At 29.8% G+C, this 25636-nt stretch overlaps 1 protein-coding gene across 1 annotated transcript in view; it reads left to right on the top strand.

The window, feature by feature from the left end:
* Positions 1-24751, top strand: part of LOC107438245 (uncharacterized) — a 31189-nt gene extending 6438 nt beyond the window's left edge. The window contains exons 4-14 of the mRNA XM_087153388.1: positions 31-127; positions 1701-1777; positions 3384-3529; positions 7386-7429; positions 11527-11672; positions 14059-14179; positions 17117-17223; positions 19284-19380; positions 21465-21541; positions 22869-23014; positions 24563-24751. Of these exons, the coding sequence (XP_087009514.1) occupies positions 31-127; positions 1701-1777; positions 3384-3529; positions 7386-7429; positions 11527-11672; positions 14059-14179; positions 17117-17223; positions 19284-19380; positions 21465-21541; positions 22869-23014; positions 24563-24659 (1155 nt within the window). The 3' untranslated portion in view covers positions 24660-24751. The remainder of the gene's footprint in view (positions 1-30; positions 128-1700; positions 1778-3383; positions 3530-7385; positions 7430-11526; positions 11673-14058; positions 14180-17116; positions 17224-19283; positions 19381-21464; positions 21542-22868; positions 23015-24562) is intronic.
* The last annotated feature ends 885 nt before the right edge of the window (positions 24752-25636 follow it).

Raw genomic sequence — 25636 nt, 5'->3', positions numbered from 1 at the left:
TAGTTCAACAATTAGCCTTTGTTATTTTAGATGGCAGTTATTCAAGGTGTCAAACTTGCTTTCCAGTATATGGGAGTGGACAATGGTGGAAAAGGTGGCTCTGTGGTTAACACAGCGTCCGTTGCAGGTATCGATAATTAACATCATCTTCCTTAGTAAGAAAAGTAAAGTTATATTAGCTTGTGTACTCTCTTTTGATTGTATCTTAATAGGCATGTATTGTCTATTTTTTAAAGCGTATAATAATTATCATCCAAATAATTATGAAAAAATCCTAAAAATGACTTCTTGTTTAAACTATGGAAATAACAAATATGTTTTAGAAGGAATATTCAAACAACTTAATGCATTCAATAACAATCAAACAACCGTTACTGTATTAATATCAAGAAATTCAATCATTTGAATCATTATTTTCCTCTGTGAACTTTTCTCAACCTTGGTATCTCAACGTAACTAATTTTCATAAAGTCTCTTTTCCATTCCAACAGGTCTCTGAGATACACTCTAATTCTTCTTCCTGTTTTTCGTACCCTATAGAGTTTAAGTTCAGCACATTATAGCCAAAGAATATAGAAAAGAGAAGTTCAGGTCTTAGAATACGCAACTAACTTCGGGAACTGATCGGTTCGGTATGTTATTCCAGTAAAACAACTTACAGGGGGAGCAACATACTCAGATTTAACAGAGCATGATATGTACTAAGATCCAGTGCATAAGAAAAGTGACTGTCAGGAGTTAAGTCACCTGTGAACAGGTTGTTTGGTAACTCTACATGTATGGTTGGGTACGCTATCACTCAGACCACACCTCCATTTTATTCTTTCTTTTTTTTGTCAAAATGTGTAAGCAGATTTAATCGACATGAATGATATTAATGTATTCTCAAAAAAATATATTTATTAACGGTTTATCAATAGTGTAAAATACAGAACAAACGAATAATAAATAAAAAGAGAAAACTTTTCCTCTTCTTCCGAACCTCAGTAGTGGTTTGGAGGAGAGTGGAAACCAGTTTTAAGAACTTCTGCTGCGTGCCCCTAAATGTTGTTTCTTCCTTTATACAGAAGGACCACAACAAACCTTTGAGGGTTAGTTTACATTATGCCTACGGAAGCTAACCTTCTTTCCCCATGTATGTTCTTCATTATAGCAGCTCCTTGCCATTAATAGCTGCAACTCATAAAGATAACCAACTTTTGGAAACCATCCCAATATCAATATATTAACACCAATTAACCAAGTTTTCTACAAATATAAATATTCCAGAGTCTACATCATATGAAACAAAGTTTGACCTGTTCTTCATATATTTACTGGAATTACGGTACACTTATTTGAAGTTAATGTTTTTTAATACATAATAAAAAAAAAAAAAGCAATTATAATAAAAGAAACTTTTTGGGACGGTTCTGCTCAACTCTGGGCTGTCGAGCAGAGAAAAAGAATTTTAAAATCATTAACATCTATATCGCAGAAAGCTTTATTATTTGTTTATTTTAATGTGTTTTTACTTATTTCAAAGTGTATTTACTGATTTTCTGAATTTATTGCATTTCTTAAAAAAGTATCTTTTTTTAAAGCAGGAATAAAGTGAAATATATTTGAAACTTTCTTAAAATCTTATGTTTCGAGATTTCTTCTAAAAAGAAATAAAATATGTAAATGTCAATACATGAATGTATTGACATTTTTTTTAGGTTTGGTGGAAGTTCCAATTTCTCCTGTATACTGTGCTACTAAACATGCCGTTGTTGGGTTGACTAAAAGCTACGGAGTAAGAATTTCATTCTTAATAAATACATAAGTCTGTGTGACATACCGTGAATATTGGAAATCTAGAAAATGTCGACTTTTACCGGTGAATGTCAACAATCATATAGTCTCTTTGGTGAACGTCCAAAATATTTGTTATATCCGATTTGATATTAATTTATTCATTGATATTATTATATTTATTCGATATTTTAATATCAGCTGAAGATAGATTAGGAAAAAAATAGTTCGGAGTACTGGTTAAATGTATACCGGGGCAGTGGCATTGAACCTAAAAATAAATACATAAGTGAAGGGTATACCTGGCAAATGTATACCGCACTTAATTAGACCTAGTATATATTTCGGATATTTACCAAAGCGATTATGTGATTGTCAACAACCACCAATTTCGGCCATTCACAATAACATAGATATTTGTTCTCAAATTAAAAGTAACCTTTTTACTTCCCCAGCATTTTTCCAAACATGCAAAAACAAGAAAACGAGTTCTTTTCCTCCAAATAACTTGAGGCTGAGATATTTTATATTGGTAATCGGTTTAAGATGTTTCTTTTCTCACCATCTTGGATTTTAGATAAAATATTTGATTTGTGTTTTCCTGACATTTTTGTATTTTGACATTTATTATATTTATTCGATATTTTAATAACTGCTGAGGATAGATTAGGAGAAAAATAGTTCGGAGTATTTGGCAAATATATACCGGGGCAGTGGCACTGAACCTTAAAAAGCATTAGTGTAGGGTATACCTGGCAAATGTATACCGCACTTAACTAGACCTAGTATATATTTCGGACATTAACCACAGCGACTATAATATTGTCAACAACCCCCAATTTCGGTCATTCACAGTAACATAGATATTTGTTCTCAAATTAAAAGTAACCATTTTACTTCACGAGCATTTTTCCAAACATGCAAAAACATGAACAACTTCTTTTCCTCCAAATAACTTGTATATTTGAGGCTACGATATTTCATACTGGTAATTGGCTTAAGATGTTTCTTTTCTCACCTTCTTGGACTTTAGATAAAATTTTTGATTTGTGTTTCCCTGACGTTTTTATTTTCTTAATAATCACTCACAGTGAGCCGTGATGGCTCAGGGAATAGAGAGTTCACCTTCCAATGAAGTAAACCAGATTCGAATCCCAACAATGGCTGGTCGATACAAATCCCGCACCCGGCTCGCACCGACTACAGTGCTCACGTAAAATATCCTCAGTGGTAAATGGATCATGATTTAGTATCCCCTTGACATCGGGATAACCATGGGAGGTTTTCCTCTCTAAGTAACGCAAATGCTGGTTGGTTCCATCAAAAAGAGTCCTCCGTGTAGGCAAATTTCTCCCAATACTCTATCCAGGAGTTCCCTTGTCTTCTGGATTGGGTTCAAAATTACAAGGCTGCGGAGATGAACATTGGATGACATAAACCCAAAATTGGATCGGATGTTCAAGGATGGTTAAAATAAAAACAAACTCTCAGAGAACCATAGGTAGAGTACATTTCAACAGCTCAATACCTTTCAAAAAAGGCGGAAGATGTTGCTTGATTAAGAAAAATATAAAGAAACTAAGCTAGGACTAATTCCATTCTTACAGGCAGAATACCACCTAAAGAAAAGTGGGATAAAAGTGAATGCCATTTGTCCAGGTGCTGTAAATACATATCTTTATCAAACTTTTGCTCCTAGTTGTCTAGATGAAGAAGAGGGGAAAAAATTTGCCGAAGCATTCCCATTAGTTCCGTAAGTATATTTTTTTATAATTTTTTATAATTCTTATAATATTACTTAATAAAATTAAATTATTCATAAAAAATAGTTACATCTAACATAATGTTTTAACAACTGCATTTGATTTTTAATATTTATGCATTGAACGATTTTAAGGGATCAAATGTTTTCATCTAATAATGAAATGACTAACTTCGATGCACTTTTTTATGAAAATACTTATTAGATATTCAAAAACTTCACTTACAATTTTGTCTAGTATTTTCTGAAAAAAAAACGTACGTCAAAGTTGAACATTTTAAAGCACGCTCAAATAAAACATTTAACATTGAATAAATTTTAATTTTAATACAGTTTTATATTGATGTTCAAATTAACATGCAGTTGCAAAAAGATTAAGTTGAATAGCTGTAAAAAATTGTAATTTTAATGATTAAATAAATCAGTTGCAGAAGAAAAAAAATTGAATCTGCCTATATATAGACTTAAATCACTTACAGCGGGCTTGAGAAGTTTACTTTTATTAGAGTAAATATCGAAAATATTATAGAAATATAATTTATGCAAACTCCATGATATTTTACTTAATTTATTTAAAACTTATATAGTAAATTTAATAAATATAAATAATGGAAACGTGAATACTTGCATCAATTTAAATATATACAACGTGGAGAGCAGTTGAATAATAAAAATAAGGAAAAAGTATTAAAGAGATGAAAATTAAACAAATGTGTATCTTTTGATATTTAATAAAAAAGTCATTAGTTGAAATTAAGGGAGAATTATGCAGAGGAGGATGTTCACAATGTAAAGAAAGTGATAATGATGCTTCACAGAAAACTCTATTTAAATTTCTTGACAATTGCTAAGATACAACTAATTTATGCAAAGTACTTTTTTTGACAGCCAACCAATAACGTTAAAATCAAGTGTAGAGGGCGTGGTACAGGAGTACATAGCATCTGTATAAAAGGCAGTGCACACAATTTCTTCATTCATTCGACAATTCATAATGTTAGGTATTTGATCAAAATAGTATCATAGCTTGATGAATTTATTTCTGTGAAATAAAGTGCGGTGTTGAAATATTTAAGTGCAAAATATTAGCAAGATATCATTTGATTTCTTACGATGCTAAGAAAGCAATTAGACGACTTGAAGAAGGTTAAAATGTTACCCCTGAGGCCGCAGTATCGGGAGTGTCAAAAAGTATCATCTCGCAATTAAAAAAAACAACAACTGAAGGTCGAAATTCTATGCATGCCGGTGGTAGTGGTAGGAACATCAGACCTCAAGAGTATCCCCAGTAGCGAAAAGGAACAGAAATGTCACTCTTAGGCAGATAGCTGCAGACCTTGCAACCACTACCGGTACACATGTTTCTCCCAGAACCATCTCACAGCGACAAAATCAAGTTGGTTTGCATGCATGGAAAGCTTTTCGATGCTTCCCACTCTTACCACGTCTTCGTCGAGGAAAATTACGTTGGTGGAAGGAACATATTGGTTGGGGTAACTAGCAATAGCAAAGGTCCAGATGGATGTTCCCCGATGAATCCCGATTCACAATAAAAAGTGATTCTGGCAACAAGTGATAGTGTGAAGAGAAAGGGGAACTTGGGCAGGCCTCAAGCTCCCTGGCTGAACACCGCTTCACATCGTTGAGTGAGGTAACGTAACACCGCAGCGGTATTGCAGAGAGATTATTCTGGATCAAGTTTGCCTTTTTAGGGATCATACTTTCTGTTTTCTGGATGACAATGCTCTGAGGTATTGGGCACACTAGAAAGTAAAACTATTGTCCATACGCAATGGTCTGTAGACTCGTCGGACCAAAATCCTATAGAGTATGCTTAGGTTGCCCTTGGCAGACGTGTTTCACAACGAACACAACCTTTACAAACCGTTTAAGAGCTGAAAACCACCTTGAGAAAGGAGAGGAACAGAATTCCCATAAGGACTCTTCAATATAGTTAAGTGGACAGCATAAATAACTGATACAACACATGTATTAGTATCCGATATAATCACTCACCTTACTGAAGTACCGTCATTCGGGGCTACTTTGTGCAGCGGGGGCTACTTTGTGCAAATTCGAATTTGGCATTTTTCAAGTGCTGCTATTCAGTATTATGTTTATTTCACGTTAAAAATGTGTGGAATTTGAAGATAGAAGTCTCTTCTATTACTACAAACATTTTTTCGAATTTTAAAACAATCTCAGAGTGTGTTTCGTTCATCCAATGTCAACAACTTTCCGAGGACGTCGGATGTCAAAAATTGTGCGTGGAAACTTTAGCTGTGAAATGCAAAGACGTTGATAAAACAATTGTCGTAAGTGCAAATTTTTTTTTATATATTAATAAACAATTATATCATGTTAGCGTTAAAAAAATTTGAAAATTAATAACGAATAAACGGAAAATGAAAAAAAATGCACTTTGGGGCTACTTTGTGCAAAGTTTCATTCGTTTTTTTTTTCGACAGAAAAATGGTCAAACGTTATAAAAAAATACCTGGAACGAGAAACTACCGTTATTACACTTTAGAAAATCTGCAACAATGTTTGCAAGCAGTTGCTGGTGATGCGTCGATTGCAGAAGCTTCTCGGAAGTACAAAATCCACAGAAATACTATCTCTAATAAAATTCACAAGAAACACATGAAACGTGCTGGTAAACTATTATTTTTCTTCTACAAAGAGTTTTCTAATGAATTAATCAAACGATTTAACACATAAAAATATATTTTAAAGGACATCAGGTGATTTTGACAGAAACTGAAGAGCAAGTTCTGACATGTTCATTGAAGGATGTTATGTTCAAATGTATCAATATTATAAATGTTAATGAATATGTAATAATTATAATTTTTGAAATATCATCCATTTCAATGTTAAAAAAAGTATATGGCTTCCTTTTGTTTAAACTCAAATCTTTTGAAATAAACATTCTTTTAAAGAAAAAATTCTTCAAAAAAAATTTTTTTTAGCGCTGAAAATTATTTTCAAACTAATATCTTTACATATCTTGATGTTTTTTGTCTTTAAAAATGTCAAAAATTAACTTTTTTAACAATTTTATATCAATATTTTACTAAAAACATGATTATTAAACTGAATTCCTATCGCTGCACAAAGTAGCCCCATTTGGGGGCTACTTTGTGCAAGGTATGTTTTGACTTATTATTCGTAAATATTACATACAAATAATGCCAATATTGATCAAATTTACTCGTCTGAGTCCAGTTATGAATATAATATCGATAAATTTTACTAAAATTTGACTTAACATAGTTTTTTTACATGTCAAAGTTCAAAAACTGCGAAATCCTGCACAAAGTAGCCCCAAATGACGGTACTCATTTTTGTTTCATTCTGGCAAAAGGACCAATTTTTCATGCCTGTTAGGAAATCGTCTCATGAGCATCTTTTTCATCTTAAGTTTTGTTATTTTCTGGTATGTCAATAACCGAACTATTTTGCATAATAATAAATGAGCATTTTCTCTACTAAATAATTACTTAGTTTCATTTCATCAATCAACATCTAATTTTTAATTATTCCAAGAAATGCAACTGTTCCTTAGCAAATTGTCGAGCAATGTACTAAATTTAGTGTATTAAATTAGTATTAAATTTATATGTTATTTCCAAGGTATCACCTATATAGTTGGTAAAATTATGAAGGTGAACTTGGTGAATGATTTATGATTATGGTTAAGCTTCAAACTTAAAGAAAAAAAGCCTGAAAATATAACTTAAATTTTTTTTTATTTATTTGAAATGATTATCATAGTAAAACTGATAAAAGCATCGTGGAAAAACATAATTTTTATCTATTTTTTATTTATTTTTTTTATTTTCAGTTTTGAAGATCTGGGAAAGGGCTTGATTCAAATATTAGAAGATGGTAAAAATGGATCTTTACTGGTAGTAGATGATAAAGGACCACATTATGTATAAAATACTTTCATATCATCACTAAAAAAATAAAGATTTAACGTAGAAACTTTTTTTTCTGAAGATCAGAATTCCATCAAAATACAAATAAGTTCAGAAAACTCATTTATTATAAAAGCATATGAATCAAGGCAACCCATTCGTTAATTTAGGGGGCTTGTGAAAACTTGGTTAACCGAAATAATCAACACTAAAATGTATAAAGTATGAAAATAAAAAATTTAAATATGACACTAAGGAAACACTAAAGAAATACAGGAAAAAATTTGTTTACAATTTAAATTGGGGCATTTCTTAAGTAACTATTGCCCCATACCATAGAAAGCCATATCTTTGAAGAACAGTTTTGTAGGAAATAATGAAAATATTTCTTTGCCTGCATCAAAATAAGGATGAAGATAAATATAAATTTCAATATAATTAATCACTGCAGTGCATTTAAAATGTTTTGATGTCATTAAAAGGCGTATATTTTAAATTGCTTTTGAAACGCCAAGAAAAAGCATTTAGAAAGAAGTTGGAGTTAAAGCCCTGGAATTGCTTGTCGTTTGTTAGTTTTTGTACCAGTTACATCTGTTTTCCATCTATAAGCTATAGAAGGTTTTACTAATTATCTGAGTCATTGCAAAACAAATGAGAGAATGATTTTAAGATAGTCTTTTAGCATTTTACTGAAAAATTCAACTCTAGCTTTTAAACGTTTTGAAAGAGAATGAAGTATCATTGAACAGTCAGAATTTCTTTTTACAGTTAAAATAAAATAATTTCCAAAAATATTCTTTGTTAAATCTAAGTTATGCTAATAAACTAAGTTTCATGTAAGCTTTTTAACATTAAACCAACCATTTTGTAAGCATTTTTGCTTTACATTCGGGATAAGGATTTTAAATGCATATATAACAATAAGTTTAAATGTATTCAAAGCTTTCGAAATGTATATTTAATGTAACGTTTTATGCTTATAACAACGCAGTTTTACATAGGCTTTTTAACATTAAACAAACCATGGTGCAAAAATATTTGCATTAAATTGTGCATCACCTTTGGTTCTTATGAAAATATGGCTCACTGTAAAAGTTTTGAAAACTTAAAAAATCTCATTTATTATTTTTATTACCTTTTTATTGTCCAGCATATCGTAGAAGTTCATCAAAAATACTAAGCAGTTTCATGGTTGTGTTTCCTACTTAATGCAAAAAGCAGCTGCAGTTCTTAATGCAAAAGGTTACGAAATTTACACATAGCTGCATACATTTCACTTAAGATAAAGGCAGGATGAAAAAACATTTTTTTACAAAGCAAAATGCTTCCATAATAAAATGGTAGTTAATGGAGGTTGGTCATTCTTAGAGGTTACCGTTAAATTTAAAATGGGATTTTTTCAAACGATTTTAATTTTAGCAAGTGTGATTTCCTTGGTGTGGAAATGCCACTTGTGCTGGCCTCATGAAAACCGGATCTATGAATAAAATTTATCGTCAATAGAAATGATCCTTACTCATATAATTATGTGCAAAAACAAATTTACCATTTATAAATTATAGAACTATTTTTTTCTTCTAAAATAGCTTTTTTTTTCTAATTAACTTTCAGCTCTAAAAATAAATCAATAAAAGCATCGTCTTTAGTGCACTTTGTCTGTAACATGAGGTTGTAGATCTTTTTCAGGGATTGTCAAAAAGAGCTTTCTAAATAGGAATATTTAGAATACATTTCAATCTACTTACTTGTTTAGTTAATATTTTTTGTTTTAATATTTTTTCGTGTTTCTTTATTTTACCTTTTCCGTATTTGGTGCAGAGGTTTTAATGGTCTCTCCTAAAGGTTTCCATCAACAGAAAGTCTATAGAAAAAATTTCGTGCTTCCTAAATGTGGTCGTAAATAGAGGAAATCACTTCATAGAGGTGATCTTTCCTGGAGGTTTCAAAAAGCAATTTAAAGCTTATTATTACATCGTGGGCTTCAGTTTAATTTGTGATTTTCATCATTATAGACATTATTAACTGCGTTCAAAGAGTTTTTTTCTCAATAGTTCAAATCCTTTGTGTTTTTAATAATTAACAACTGCTACCTGGTATTTCATAATAACCAATCGCTAAAACTTAATGAACAAATACTTAAATTAAAAATGAAATCTTAATTAAAATTCGAAATGCAAATATTAAAAATTGAAAAATATTTTTAAATTGCCGTTTAATTCTTAAAATATTAAATTAAATTAAATTGTGTTTTTCAATTAGAATATAAAACATGTAATAAATATTAAATCAATAAATTCACTTAAACAGCATTAATATTTTTGCAAAAGTTTTAAATTTTTTTTATATACTATAATCTTGTCTTTAATTGTATTATTTTATCGGTAATACAAAAATTAACTTTGCTTTTAATTCTGGCAAACAAAAACACCCAAATATTTAAATACTATTAAAAAAATTTATTTAAGATTTATAGCGAAAGATTTATTTAAGTTAAAAACAAAATTCGTAGGCTATTTTCATTTCTTTCAGATGAATATATTTAATGCAATTGAATTTGTTACAATTATATTTGTATTATAGAATATAAAAAAATTTTAAATCACATCCCTTACAGCTGGAGCTATAGATTAGCAGTCATCAGCCACGAACGCGTAATCATTACTGAAAGAAATAGCTACCAAAATATAAAACCCTATCCTAGTCGTAAATTGAAAGATACGATTTGCATGCCCTTCCTATTTGAATAATTGTTTCGTTAATCTTTTCAACAACTTTCCATTTTAAAATCTCGATACATATAAAACGATACGCAAAAATTAAATCGTATAATCACTTTTTTATACTCATTTCGAGACGATCTTATCACTTTTCTTCAGCGTTATTCCTACAAATTTCCGAATATTAAGAATACATTATTTTATTTTACGTTACAATATTAGAAAATCTTATTATGAGATTTATATTACAATATTAGAAAGTATACTCTTTTTTGCGGATATAATCGTGTGAGCTGATGAAGAGATTATATCTTATCATTATTTTGTTTTCCAGCTTTTTAATATTTTTTTTTTAAATAAGAATTTTTTTAAATATTTTATTTTAATAATTTTTCGTCATCTCTTTTCATTAATCTTTATTATTATTCATGTTTTCTCCATATTTCAAACTTATTTTATGAGTTCTATATACTTGCAGCTTATGCACAGTAAATAAAACTTAATAATTTTATCTTTTCCTTCTTTCTTATATATATATATATATATATATATATATATATATATATATATATATATATATATATATATATATATATATATATATATATATATACAGATTAACATGAATAAAATAAAAAACTAAATGGTAGAGAAACAAGAATGGTAAAAGCAAATAGTCGTTATCAAGACACATCTATTGCTATAAATGCGATATTTCTGAATAAAGAATAATTATCCTAAGATAAAAATTATTCTTTATATGTGTCGATATCGCAAAAAACCTTATGTTGTAAAAAATCATGAAATAAAAGAAAAATGTAAAAAGAAATCAAACTTACCGGCGTGAATTAAAACACGGTTTAGGTTTAGAAGTACAATAATAAAACAGTTAACAAAAATCGCGAAGATGTAAAATATTGGAAGTTGTGCTTTAAGCTTGATTGCTTGAAGCTTGAAAAAGAAAAGAAAAAAAAAGAAAGAAAGCATTATATATATGTATATATATATATATATATATATATATATATATATATATATATATATATATATATATATATATATATATATATATATATATATATATATATATATATATATAATGTTTTCTTTCTTTTTCTTTTCTTTTTTCTAAAATTCTTAGCTTAATTTTTTTTGAGTTCCTATATAATCACAAAATGTGATGAAAATTATAATAAATAAAATACAAACTATTCAATTTTACAGTTTACATAATGGAAATAGCTGATAAGAAAATGATAATTTTTTTCATGATAAACATTTTAAGATAAAATTATTGGTGATATTAATGTTTACCACAGAGACGACAACAATTGGTGAGCCACTTTAGGAAGTTTAACTAAGATATTGAAGATCATCCTGAAAACATATTATAGTTTCATTATGTCTTTAAAAGGAAAAGTAGCTCTCGTGACAGGTGGAGCGCAAGGAATCGGAACTGCTTTTACTACCGCACTACTCGTTAATGGAGTAAAAGTAAAGTATTATTGTATACATTAAATCAGAACTTTTTTTTAATCTAATGAAGAATATTGTCTTAGAAATACTTGTTTATTTCAATCACAGTATCACAAGGGTGTTCTGCCCCTAGCTTTAATACATTTTTATGCCTATACAATTAGCAGATTAATACATCAAAACTAAAAAATATTTAATTAAAACATCTTAAAACTCTTTCTTATCAAAGATTGGCTTCCACGTACTTGGTTTCTGATTCTATTGGAACTAAATGTGTGGTAAGTTGAAATATTTTTTTGAAGTTATACTTCTTATGCGACTTCCAACAAGGTTGCGTTAAACGTTTAACGCTACATTTTTATTGGCCGGGAAATCACGTGGTAGGATCTAGTTTTCCCTCATTCATTTCCATATTGTTTTGGTTTTCACTAGCATAAAAATAATAAAAGTCATAAAAGTATTGTTTTTCCGTAAATATTTTTTTAGTTTGTTTTGATACACATATAATTTAATAGGGTAGTATTTTTTATTTTCAAACTTAGTGGATAACAATTGCAAAAAATGAGTGAAAACAATCCCACGGACAATGCGACGGATTTAAGGTTATGTCAAGGTACATCTCTTGTGAATATCAATTGATTGTTAGGTTTTCTCTTTTGAAATTACATTATGACGCATTCACATACATTATTAATACAAATACATTTTCCATGGCGAGACGATGAGGCAATCACAAGCACTTCCACTGGTTCAAGAGGTCCACGAGGGAAAAATGCACAATATCACCATTATTACAGAGAACGGAAGCGAGCGGAGCAGAAAAAAGAGTCGTTGAATAGAACTAGTGATCCTTCTACGACTACTGATTCTTCTACTATTAACGTCGCAGGTTACGAAGTTTAACTTCTTCCGCGCGGAGGGACTCCACGCACTATTTTATTTATTTATTTTTTTTTTTTTGTCTTTTTGGTCACAATTGCAAATTCATGAGCAAAATTCTTTTAAATAAAAATTTAATGTTTAGTTAAAACAAAAAAATTACTTCTAATGAAGATATTAATCTGCAATAGTTCAGTTCCTGATATTGTCACACAATTTTACATAATTCTTATTAGTTAAAATACATAATGGGACCAGTTTTTCTTAAGAAAATTTTCATGAATGTTAACGTAACATCATCTTATGAATCTCTGGTTAGTTCCATCAAAAAGACCTCCACGAAAAAAAATTTCTCCCAATACTTGATCCAGGAATTCCCATTGTCTTCCAGATTTGGTTGAAAATAACAAGGCTACGGAGTTAAACATTAGTATACATAAATCCGAAATAAGATTGGCTGTTCAACGACGATTATAAAATTATATGTGTTGTATTTATTTGGATAATAACGACACAAAGCACGATGCTTTAAAAATTAACTTTTGATTAAGAAAAATATTATTCATCTAGATCTGGTACATCAATTATAGAGATGGGAGTGTCATATATCTTAGACCAATTTTGATTTTTTAAGTTGAATGTAGTACTAATTCAAATAAATGACAAATTTTGTGAGAATACATTATATGTTTGTCTGTTAATGTAATTTTTTTTGAATGAATATAGTCATACACTTAAAAAAATAAAGAATGAATTCAAACAGCTTCATGGTTCATCATATGTTGTACCTTGCATCATAAGATGTTAGATCGTTAAAACACTAATTTTGAGTACTCATCTGTTGGACTTAGAATTCACGAATATGAATATTCATACAATTAAAACTTAATTTTAATAATATTTTCAAACAGTCTGCATTAACTAAAACAAATCAAATCATAAACATAATACCAAATTATATTTCGAAAATTAATATATTTATTAGCAATTTTTACATTTTAAATATCAGTAAAACGTTCTCATTTGTACTCGCTGAGGTTCAAAGGTGATTGTCGCACATACCTTTGGGACCGTCCCAAAATACAATTCTTACACTTGTTAAATATACAAGACAATCACACACTTTTCCGATTTTGTGTAGACCGAGGAAAAATAATTTATTTTTCTTTAAAAAAAAATAGTATTTCTCCTAATAGAGTAAGTAAGACATTTTTCTACAAATGTAAGTGCTTCATCCTCTAATCAATTTGAATAGAAAAATATTACTCAGCAACTGAAAAATTCAAAACAGTTCTGTACAGGCTTAGAAAGCTCAAAATGGCCCACAACACAATATATAGTACCTGTAGTAAAGTAGTACTCATATCGATCACTTAAAACTAGGGAGCACAAACACTAGATTGGTCCGAAGTACATACGGCTTAAGGTACAATATTCTTTCCTTCACTTTAAAACTAGTAGTATGATACAAATTAGCATTATTATTTCTTATTGTGTATAGCTTCTTTTAAATAAATATACGTAGGTCTGTGTTTGTGACGTAAAACAAGCTAGGGGATTAGATTATATTGGAAGATTACCAGATAAGCTAAAAGCGAATGCATTTTTCCAAAGGTGTGATGTGACAGACGAGGAGGATTTCAAAGGTATGCCGAAGTAAAATTTTTTCCTTCTATAAGAATTATTTTCCCTCTTTTACATGAAAATCTGACACCGGCATGTAACCCAATTAGAACAAAAACTATTGAAATACACGCTAAGTTGTCCGTCTGCATAAATGGATGGGTGATCGTGTAAAGCTAAGGGTGGTGGCGTTAAATTGCTCTTTGCTCTTTCAAGACTTCCGGGTTACTGCTTCCGATATATTTTTACGCCGTAGATTGAAAAAACGCGCCATCATATTATTGCATCATATCTTTTGCAGTATTTCACATGTACCGAGTTCTTTCTTTCAGCCTTTAAACTTCAGCATTATCATATTATTATTATAATCATTAGAATATTTTCTAATTAGGCTAACTTAAAAAGATATTTTTGGCGACATTTTATTTAAATGTAGCCAAATAAGGGATAAAATACAAAACATGGCAAACCTTAAAAATTATTCACAATGAGATATTAACTTTCCAAAATTTTTTTTTGGCCTTACGACCTCTGAGAATCAATACATTTCTGAAAGCTCTTATGAATGGTACAATTATATTTAGATTTGAACCCAAATTACAATAACAAAACTGCATAGAATATTAGGCTTGTTCAAACATCGCCTCGTAGTCATAACATAAGCGGAAGGATACACCGGAAATTTTCTAAATTTCTTCCGGTTTAAGGACGTTTGTTATTGTTTACATTAGACCACCCGTCCACAGATTGATAAGTTTTCATAACAATTTCCTTACGAAAAAAAAAGTCTTTCCCTCTTCAAAAATTGTTGAATTCACTAAAAATTCTGAAAACAACACGTCCGCCAACATCATTGCTGCACAAGCTTATTTCAATAATGCTGTAATGTAGCTAAAAGACAAAGACTTTATTCACTAGAACTGCACAATGGGCGACGATCTGGGAAACGTTTCTGAGGATGATCCGGCGACATCACACATACGTCATATCCTGTTTTACAGGAAGGGCACGTTCACACCCCATCCATCCGTTCGGAGATCGTGATTTTGACCTGAACCAGAGCACGATCAATCTCCGATCCAGTATCCCCAGTTATATATATATTTTTTCCGTCGTGTCTATGACATAGCCGAATCAAATGTTTCCATGAGTCTTGATTACTGCTTCTGCGATTTGCTTGATATTATCGTCATAAAGATCTATCAATGACGGCAAGATTCCTATTTATCTTAGATTAGCACTCATTGCTGGACACTCAAAGATGTGGCATGGTGTACGTCAACTGCGTATCTGGGCAGTTTTCACAATTCCTATACTTCCTGTCCTCTCTGTCGATCTTCATGCCTCTGTGGCGATTGGTTCTTAGCCTGGCTATAGTTTTTGTTGTGGATCTATCAGTATTTATATTACAAATCATGTGTTTCGCTGGAATTGGTTTTTCTCTTAGTTTATAAACTAAGATTATAGATTTAGCAATTGCATTTGCATCTTGGATGGAGACATTACAGTCATTAAGGTTGAGATTTCTGGCATCTTTGGCTAATTTATCTGCATTTTCATTGCCTGCAATGTCAATGTGTGCTGGTATCCACAGAAGAGTACAGGTTCTGTTTAAGTCCTGAAGATTTGAAATGATTTCTTGGGTGATAGAAGAGTCCCCTTTTAAAAAAGCTTGGAGGGCAGTTGTTATTTAAACTTGGGTCACCATCTTATGCACAGGGCGTCCGAACTTACGGAGGGCCCAACGCACTAGCAACCAGGCTATCCCGGCCTACAATTTTTTTTTGTAGAAACCACATAAAATAATAAAATCAAAATTTTTAAGATTCTGAATAGTAGGGATTATTTATTTTAATCAAGTTTAAAACGCATCATTCTTACCTTACTTTTTATATAAGAATAAAAAGTACAATCAGTTCAGATCAAACTGAATGAAAGTCACGCATATTATTATTTAACATCAACCATACAAGTTAATTTTACTGCTGTAATTCTAACGTTATGGTTGCCCCTAGTAACATTACGTTTCGAAACCAATGAAATATTGTTACATTTTTCATTTAAATGAAAGATACGTACACAATTCTTAATAGAGTTCAGGCTTGTGTGGACCCCAAAAAACTCAATTCAACTTCCTTAATAAGAGTTAGTGAGGAGAGTAGTTTTGACAATGTCAACCTTCATCTATGAACCCCTACATAGAATCGAGTTAACATATATGTCTTACATACTAGTGAATTGGAATTATATTTTTTTAGTAATGGACGCTCTACAGTACTCCTCCACCAAAATTATATCTGCGATAGAATTCGATAAAAAAAATACCACTAGTTGATTCATTGCTGTTTTATGAGAAGCAGAGAGAGCTGTATTAAAATCACCGTACTTTTAAATGCTGATCATGGTCGCTCCTCTGTTGCCATTAACAGCTGGATGTATACAGGCCGATGTTATGTGTGATCGAGACTGAGTAGCTACAGCGCGATGAAGTGTATAATGTAAAAGTCATGAGTAGCAAGTCAACGGTTCAATGGGGACCATCCATCGAAGAAGGCGTGTTCAAATCGAAGTAGAAGTTTCTGTCAAGGTAAGCGTGTTCACATTACGCTCGAAGGTCACCAATCTAGGGAGGGTAGTTATCAACAATGCCAACTTTCATCTAAGAAAAAGGTACATCAACATAGAATTGAGTTAACATGTCTTATACGAATATGAATCTCGTATACTAGTGAATCGGAATTGTATTTTTGTAGTAGAGACACTACAAGTTAAAAAATCGTTGTAATTGAATAGTTCAGTTTATTTTTTTGTAAGCCATACTTACACTAACTATCTACGTTTTTGATTTTCTAGACAATAATTACCTGCAAACATTTTTGAGTTTGATACAAAAAGAAAGGAAATATCACTTTTTTCAATAATGAGCATAACTTCATTATTTTGTTTCCATTCTAAAACAGCTGCCTTTGATAAAACTATTGAAGTGTTCGGAAAAATTGACATTGTTGTTAATAATGCTGGAATACAAGATGAACATAACTGGAAGTACACCATCGAAGTTAACTTGGTAAGTTCTTGCAGATAAAAAATTTTGGTTAGGTTTTGGCCTTTGATAAAACTATTGAAGTGTTTGGAAAAATTGACATTGTTGTTAATAATGATGGAATACAGGATGAACAAAACTGGAAGGAAACTAGAGAATTTAACTTGATAAGTTCTTGAGTATAAGATTTTGGTTATGTGTTTTAGAAACCAGGGGTGTCCATATAGGGGTAACAAGGAGGCAACAAGCCATAGACATTTTTTGGGGGGTGCTTTTTCTTTTTTCGTAGTTTTTTTAACAGAAAAATAGACTTAGGGGATATTTTTGATTATTTAAGGGAGTGCTTCGAGAAATTTAGGGAGAGAATATTTTTCTTGATAAATGTATCTAACTTTTGAAATTACATACATTAAAGAAAAGGAGTTTTTATAACCAGTAGTTCAACAGACGCGAATATCTTTCCAGCATCCGTTTGCCGTTCCTGGAATATCCCAAAACGAATTTCTTATGCATTGAGAAGTAAAACCTTCCCGCTACTACAGCACAAAATTAGCGGTCACAAGGAGACTAAATTCTAAAAACATTGATGTAGGGCATACCGGTCAGTGTCACTGAACATCTAAAACTTCAGAGTAGGAGAATACCGGGCAATGAAACTCAACTAGATCTAGTATATATTTCTCGAACATTTCGGAAAAGGCATGTTTATTAGGAGAAAGTATATTTTTAAGTCGGATTTTGTAGCTACAAATGTCGTCAGCACTAATTATTTAGCATATTTGTGGTGACCCCTTCGAACTATTATGAATGAGTCCTAGAACGAGAAGATCCGATCATTAAATCAAAAGTTATTCAGGGTGGTCCGTTTTTTTAAATTTTTTTTATGGCGTATTGTATATTTTACGAATTCAAATTTTCATTTTTGTTGAAAGAATAAAATTTTTTAGAATGTACGAATTTAAGAAAAAAAAATAAAAATAAAGCTGAAGGGTAAATAATTCGTGTAGGTAGGTCATCGCTTCCTTTTCCCAAGTTTCGAATTAGTTTTGGGACTATTAACATTCTAAGTTTAATTTTCTTTTTCAATGAAATTGCATAGTTTAAAAAGTTTTTTTGCCCTACTTCAAAACACTTCATCATTTTTGTAAATATATTTAATTTATCACAAGGTTAACCTTTTCAGAAACTTTTGCCAGTTATTACAATAAATACGATAATATCATCATAGCAGATACATAATTTCAAAAAAAAAAAAAAATTAAAATGCTCTTGTCTGTAAACTTTAATTCTTGTATACTGATTATTCTTTTTAAAAAAATATCTAAATTACATTCAAACAATATTTATTTACATTGAATTAAAGCAAATCGAATTGTGGTTAAATTCATGTAATTTTTAAAACGACTTCTACTCAGTGTAATCAAAGAATGAAACTGATTTATACAAATTCAAAAAAAAAAAAAAAAAAAAAAAAAAAAACTAAGTAAATAACAATTAAAATAATAAATCAACATGGAAAAGAGCTAAAAACAACTAAAACCAAATTGGTCTTAATTTAATTTAAAAAGACAGAAATACGAAGAATATTTTAAGATATGTGTGTTAGCAAGACAGCACTTCATAAGGGGACAAACTGCCTGCCAACACACAGGAGCTTTTCTGTTGTCAGAGGTAATACCGAAAACTGACAGTACCCCGAGGCCCCATAATGGATAAACAAATAAGAAAAAGCAATCAGAAAAATAGAAATGTAAATGCAAAGAAAAATTAATGACAAACAAACACAATTTAACATGGTTATAAATGTATATATAAAGAGAGATTGATAGTTGTAATGAGTAACACAATATGTAAACAATATAGATAAATACTTTAAATCTAAGGTTCAAATAAGCAAAATTCTATAAATATTCAAAAATACATGAGTTTTTTTCTTCTTTAGTTTACGATTGTAATCTATTTTAGTGATAGCAGTAATAGAAAATTTAATATGCATTTTAAGTTTCATAAAAGGTTACTTGAAAATAAGATTAAGTCAACAAAACAGCAAAATATAGTCCAACAATTAGTCTTTGTGATTTTAGATGGCAGTTATTCAAGGTGTCAAACTTGCTTTCCAATATATGGGAGTAGAGAAGGGTGGAAAAGGTGGCTCTGTAGTTAACACAGCATCCATTGCAGGTATCAACTACTTACATCATCTTCTTTTGTAAAAAGAATCATGTTATATAAACATAAGCACTTTTATTAATTGTATCTTAATAGGCAAATGTTGACTGTTATTTTAAAGCAAATAATAATAAATAATTTTAAGAATAATTATAAGAAAATCTAAAAAATGACTTGTTAAAACTATGCAAAATCATAAATATGTTTTAGATATCATCTTCAAACTACTTAAGGCAATCAGAAACAATTTTTACAGTATCAATATCAAGAAATTTCATAGTTTAAATCATTATTTTCTTCTGTACACTCATCTTACCTTAACCAACTAATTTCTCTGCACTAAGTCCCTCTTTTGTATCAGCAGGTATAAAATACATTCTAATTCCTTCTTTTTCTCCCGTTTTTTGTTCTTTTTCAGTCTAAGTTTGATTTTGTTATCACATAAAACACATTATAGCGGCTCTTCGTTCTTGAGCTATTAAAAACTACAATTTATCCATACAACCAACTTTTGATAACCATCACAATATCGAAATATAATCACCAATTAACCAAGCTTTCTACAAATATAAATATTATCGAGTCTAAACTAAATGGAACAAAGTTTGGACTCGTTTATCCATGTTTCACGGAATTATGGTACTTCTTTGAAGTTTTTTTTTTCATATAAAAAAAATAATAATAATTTTATAAACAAAAACTTTTCGAAACGGCCTTGTCAAGAGTCTGGACTGTAGATCCAAGAAATAGAATTTCATGAACAATTGTGTCTGAAACATATCTTTTTCTAATCATTAGTTGTTGTTGTTGCTAATTCCCATCTGGTCTGACGGGGTCAGACCAGATCAATGAATCCGTTGACATTCAGAAAATCCGAAACCAGAATGGGAGAGGAATGAATGTCATTCCAGTCCAGCCCTAAACAGTTCAAGATGTGCTCAGGTGATGCCTGGTTTTGTTGGCATTTAGGGCAAAGAGGAAAGATTTTTTGATTTGCAGAAAATGTGAGACTTTTTAGGTGTCCACTGGCCAGTCGAGATAAGCAGGTGTTGGTTTGCCTATCACCAGGGAGAGATAGAGAGAGTCCTGGTCTTTCTGCTTTATACCAGTAGTGAATAGGTGGAAGCAGCCACTTTTGTTTGTTCTCGGCCTTTTGCCTTGCAAAAAGTTCAAGGTATGTAAGCTCTGAGGTGGAGGGAACTGGATGGTCTAGTCCCTTCTTTGCAAGAGTGTCAGCCAACTCGTTGCCGTGGATATCGACGTGGGACGGGATCCATTGAAAGTGGACCTCATGCTGTTGGCTAATCATTAGTTTATGCATGAAGCTTCGTTTACTTATTTTAAATTGCTTTTACTTATCCTATAAACTCATATCCAGAAAGCATGTAACCTTACGGCAATCTTATGTCTGAATTTTCTTTTAATTGTCACAAAAATGTTTGTACTAAAAACCTTTTTTCAATAAAATAAAAATATTGCAGTTTCAAACCTTTCATTTTAAAAGGATTATAAATTATTTTTCAAAGCTCTTATAAAAAGTATTGTCACTAAGGTAAAATGGTCACTTAAGTCCATAATGACGTTTTAGCTGGCGTCACACTAGCGATAGGATCAAATTGCATTGTTTATTAAAATTTCATAACAAGGTGGATTTTAGCTGAGCATATAAGATGTTGCAAAAAGAAATTATAATTACCTAGATTTAAGATTATTTTCACCTTAAGACATGCTTTATTCAGGGATTTTTTCACACTAAGACAACCTTGATTTAAGATTTCTATATAGAAGATTGTTTTCCAAGGTTATGGATTAGGGTAATGTGCATAGAATAGAGCAGATTGTGACAGATATCGTTATAAGTATTAGCAGGGTTACATGTAAAACGCATAAAAAACCTTTTTAGGTTCACATTAAAAGGCTTTTGCTGAGTGAAAATAAAGCTTACCTGGGATTGTACTTTTTAAAAATTATCTTTTTTTCAAGCAGGAATAAAGTAAAAACTATATTAAAAATTTTCATAAAACAATATGCATAAATTTTTCTAATAAAAAATTAAAACTCCAACAAAATACATGAATATATTAAAATTTTTTTAGGTTTAATAGAAATTCCACTTTCTCCTGCGTATTGTGCCACTAAGCATGCAGTTGTTGGGTTGACTAAAAGCTACGGAGTAAGAATTTTATTCTTAATAAATACATAATTTTGTGAGGCATGCATATATGTTAAAAATTAAAACTAACCTTTTAACTTCACAAAAATATTTTCAAACATGCAAAACTAAAGCAGAAAGAAGAAAATTAGTTCTCTTACATAAAACTTGTATATTTAAGGCTGTGATATTTTATACTGGTAATCGGTTTAGGAGGCCCTTTCTCTTGCCATCTTGGATTTTGGACTAAAATTTTGATTTTGACATATTTAATTTCTTAACAAACTCTCAATAGTAGAGCATCATTCAAGAGCATTAAACTTTTCAAAAAAAAATGGAAGGGATTATTAATGTAAGAGAAATACTTTTTCGTAACTGAGAAATTCAAATAATTTTTTTATCAGAAGCAAATTAATTTGTTTTTAGATTTTCAAAAAAAATTTCAAATTTTTGATTTATAAGGCATAAATTTTTTTTCATAATTTTAAATAACAAAATTAGAGCAGAATCAGTCAAATAGTTCTTAAGAAATTAAATTTTAATTCATAGTTTCAATATATGGTGAAATGTACAAAGATTAAAAATAAGGGGACAAATTTTCCAATCATTCCCCAGACTGTTTTTTTTTTATACTTACTTACAAGATAAGAAAAATAATGGGACATTTTTTAAAAATAAAAAAAAACTTAGGAAATTTAAGTCCACTGTAATATCATAAAATATATGATTTAACATAACTAAGAATAATTTGTTTCTCTGAATAAAGCCTTAACAAATAAGAGAAGTTCAAGAAATTAAAGGTTTTTCTTTACATTTCTTATTACACAGTGAAATTACGTTTTAAATAAATTCTTATGAAATTTTTAATTGACAGGAAGGAATAAAAGGAAGTATGCACTTTGTACAAAACAACTATATCTGCATATTAATAAACTTTCGGAAAATTATTTTTACAAAGCAATTTTCATAATACAGTTGATCTTAATAAATCCTAAGAACTGAAGAGAGATATTTAGATTTGAACTTAGACTTTATGCATTGTTATTTATTTATTTACTTATTTATATATATATATATATATTTTGGGGGAAATTTTTTGATAAAAATAGCATTATGCATTGTAAATATAGCCACAAAGTAAGGAAGCTTAACAAGCATATTACAATTCAATTCGTTGACACACGAAAACAATAACCTCAAAACGGTTATAATCATAAAGAAAAAAAAAAGGAATAGGAAACAAAGACTACAGAATCCTAAGAAGGTCTATTTGTGATGACCTTCAAAATTGTTCAAAAATTTCGTTCTTATTCAAAAAAGTGAGTTATGAATAATTCCATTCTTACAGGCAGAATACCACCTAAAGAAAAGTGGGATAAAAGTGAATGCTATTTGTCCAGTTGCCGCAAATACAAATCTTCATGATACATTTTTTCTACACTGTCTAGATGTAGAAGAGGGATACAAATTTGCTGACACATTCCCATTAATTCCGTAAGTAAACTAGATATATTTAATTTATGAACAATTATATAAGTTATTTAATAGTATAAAGCATATAAAAAATAGTACAGTGTATAGAATAAAATTGAGTTAAAAATAAAATAATAGTTAGATCCGACTTAATGTTTTAAGAAGTACATTAGATTTTTAATATTAAAGATGATCTTGATGGATCTTTTTTTTCTAAATTAAAATACTGAAAAGATTTTCCTCAACTTAGTTTGAAATTTTGTTTAGTACTTTTGAATAAAGTTATATCAAAGTTGAACTTATGAAAGCAAGCTTGAATAAAACAATAGACTCCCCATAAAATTTTAATGTAGTTTAAAATTGATGTTAAAATAAGTATGTAATTGACAAATCATTAAGTTGAATGTCTGACCAAAATTGCAATTTCAATAATAGAATAAATCGGTTAAAGAAAAACGATTAGATCAGCCTATATGTGATTGTATCATTCATCAGAAGAAATTTACCATTATTAGTGTAAATGACCAAAAATAGTAAAAATATAATTTATGCAAATCATATGATAGATCATTTGATATATCAAAAAAATGTATAATAAATTTAACAAATATAAATAAAGGGAATGCAGAGAATTTGCATCAATTTAAATTTGGACCACATATAAACACGGTGCATAGCCAAATCTTTCAACAACAAATGAGCACCTTTTAAGTACTTTTTAAGCACTATATACATTTGTAAAATCTAAAATAATTTTCAAAGACTTTAAAGAACTCTTTTCTTGATTATATTAGTCACCATAAAAAGATCGAGAGATTTTTTTGTTCGATTTCAGAGGGTGAAAAATGAAGTCTGAAATTGAGAATATCTTACAAAATACAGCAGAGTTGCACATGTGGACTGGCAAGTATCTCATCAAACATGTAAAATGATTGGCGCTTTCATACGCTATGGACCGACTGTAGGCCAAAATGGATTATGGTTGAATGAATTGTAAAAACGTTGAATAGAACAATGTGAAATCCACACTTTTGCATAATACGTGACGAAAATCGACATGGTAAAGAAAAAATAATCTCATTTTCGAAAGGGGAAAATAAAGCACCTTTTAAGAACACCCAATGGAAAAAGCACTTAAAAGGGCTTCGAAAAAACGAAAATTGAAAATAAGCACTTTTTTAAAAAACTATGCACCATGATAAAACGCTTTAATAATATAAAAATAAAGAAAAAATATTAAATAAAACAAATATGTACTTTTTGATTATTAATAAGGACATCATAAGTTGAAAGGAAAGGGTTTTAGTGAATGACATTATTAAGAGGAGGATGTTCACAATGTCTAGAGAATAATAATGACATTGCATGTAAATCCTTATTTATTGAATTTAGTGATATTTGTTTAATAGGAATCAGCTCCATACTTGGTAAAATGAAGGTGAACTTGATGAATAATTCTGTCTCTTTAATGAAATACAAATTTTTTCTGCAATTTAGTTTTTTATTTAATAATTACTATAGTAAAACTAATAAAAACATCATGATAATACAATTATTGTTTATTTTTAGTTATAAAGACATTGGAAAGGGTTTGATTCAAATATTAGAAGATGGTAAAAATGGATCTTTACTGATAGTAGATGAAAATGGACCATATTATGTATAATATGCTTGCATAAGTTCACTTAAAAAAATTAAGATTTAACATAGTAACGTTTTTATCAAGTTTTGAATTCCATTAAAATACAAATAAGTTCAGTCAAGCTCATTTATTACAATAACATATGGAAGATGGTAACCCACTTGTAAATTCAAGGCACTTGTCAAACTAGTGTCAACTGAAGTGATACATAATGCACAAAAATAAAAGACTTAAAAATGGCTTATTGTTTATTTATACAAAATAACTACAGGGGAAAAATTGCTTGTGATTTAAATTGTGTTTCCCCCAGACCATAGAAAGCCATATCTTTGAAGAATAGATTTACAGGTAATAAGGAAAAAATTTTTTTTACCTCCATTAAATATGAATTGGAATCAATATAACTAATCACTGCAATGATTTTAGAGTGTTTTGATGTCATCTGATGATTCTGGGTCTAAGTCAAAATTCCGGAAAATTTCTTGAGTTAACAAAAAAAAAAAACAGTTTAAATTGAAAAATTAGAAAACAATTTTAACAAGTTTTTTTCCCTTTTTCTCAATATTTCTTAGTTTACTTAAAATATATTTAAAAATTTTACACATACCTATGATGACCTGGAGAAGTAATTAAAATTTACAAATATGTCTTTCTTTCTTGAGTTTATGATTATAACAACTATTTACTGATAAAAAAATTTTTATTAATCATGAATATAAGCTTATAAAGTATCTTTCTGGCTCTCCCTTACAAACGAATAAAATAAACTGTGTTTTTAAGTTCCACCTTTGAAAATTTTTTTTCCTGAAATTTTGTGATCTTTGATTTTTTTAAACGTCTGGACCTTCGATCCCCGGATCATTGTTTGCGAAAATTCCGGAAATCCGGAGCACAATCAGCCCTGTATCATTAAAAATTTTATTTTTTAAACTGTTTATCAGGGTGGAACCGTTAGTCGTTTATTAGTCCTTGCAATAATCACTATAGCTCATTCTTCTGTT

Source organism: Parasteatoda tepidariorum, chromosome 1 (assembly GCF_982258835.1).
Source record: "Parasteatoda tepidariorum strain Cologne lab strain chromosome 1, Ptep-v5.0, whole genome shotgun sequence".
Taxonomy (NCBI): Eukaryota; Metazoa; Arthropoda; class Arachnida; order Araneae; family Theridiidae; genus Parasteatoda; species Parasteatoda tepidariorum.
The sequence above is the reverse complement of the archived record's forward strand: the minus strand, read 5'-3'. Positions and strand labels throughout refer to the sequence as shown.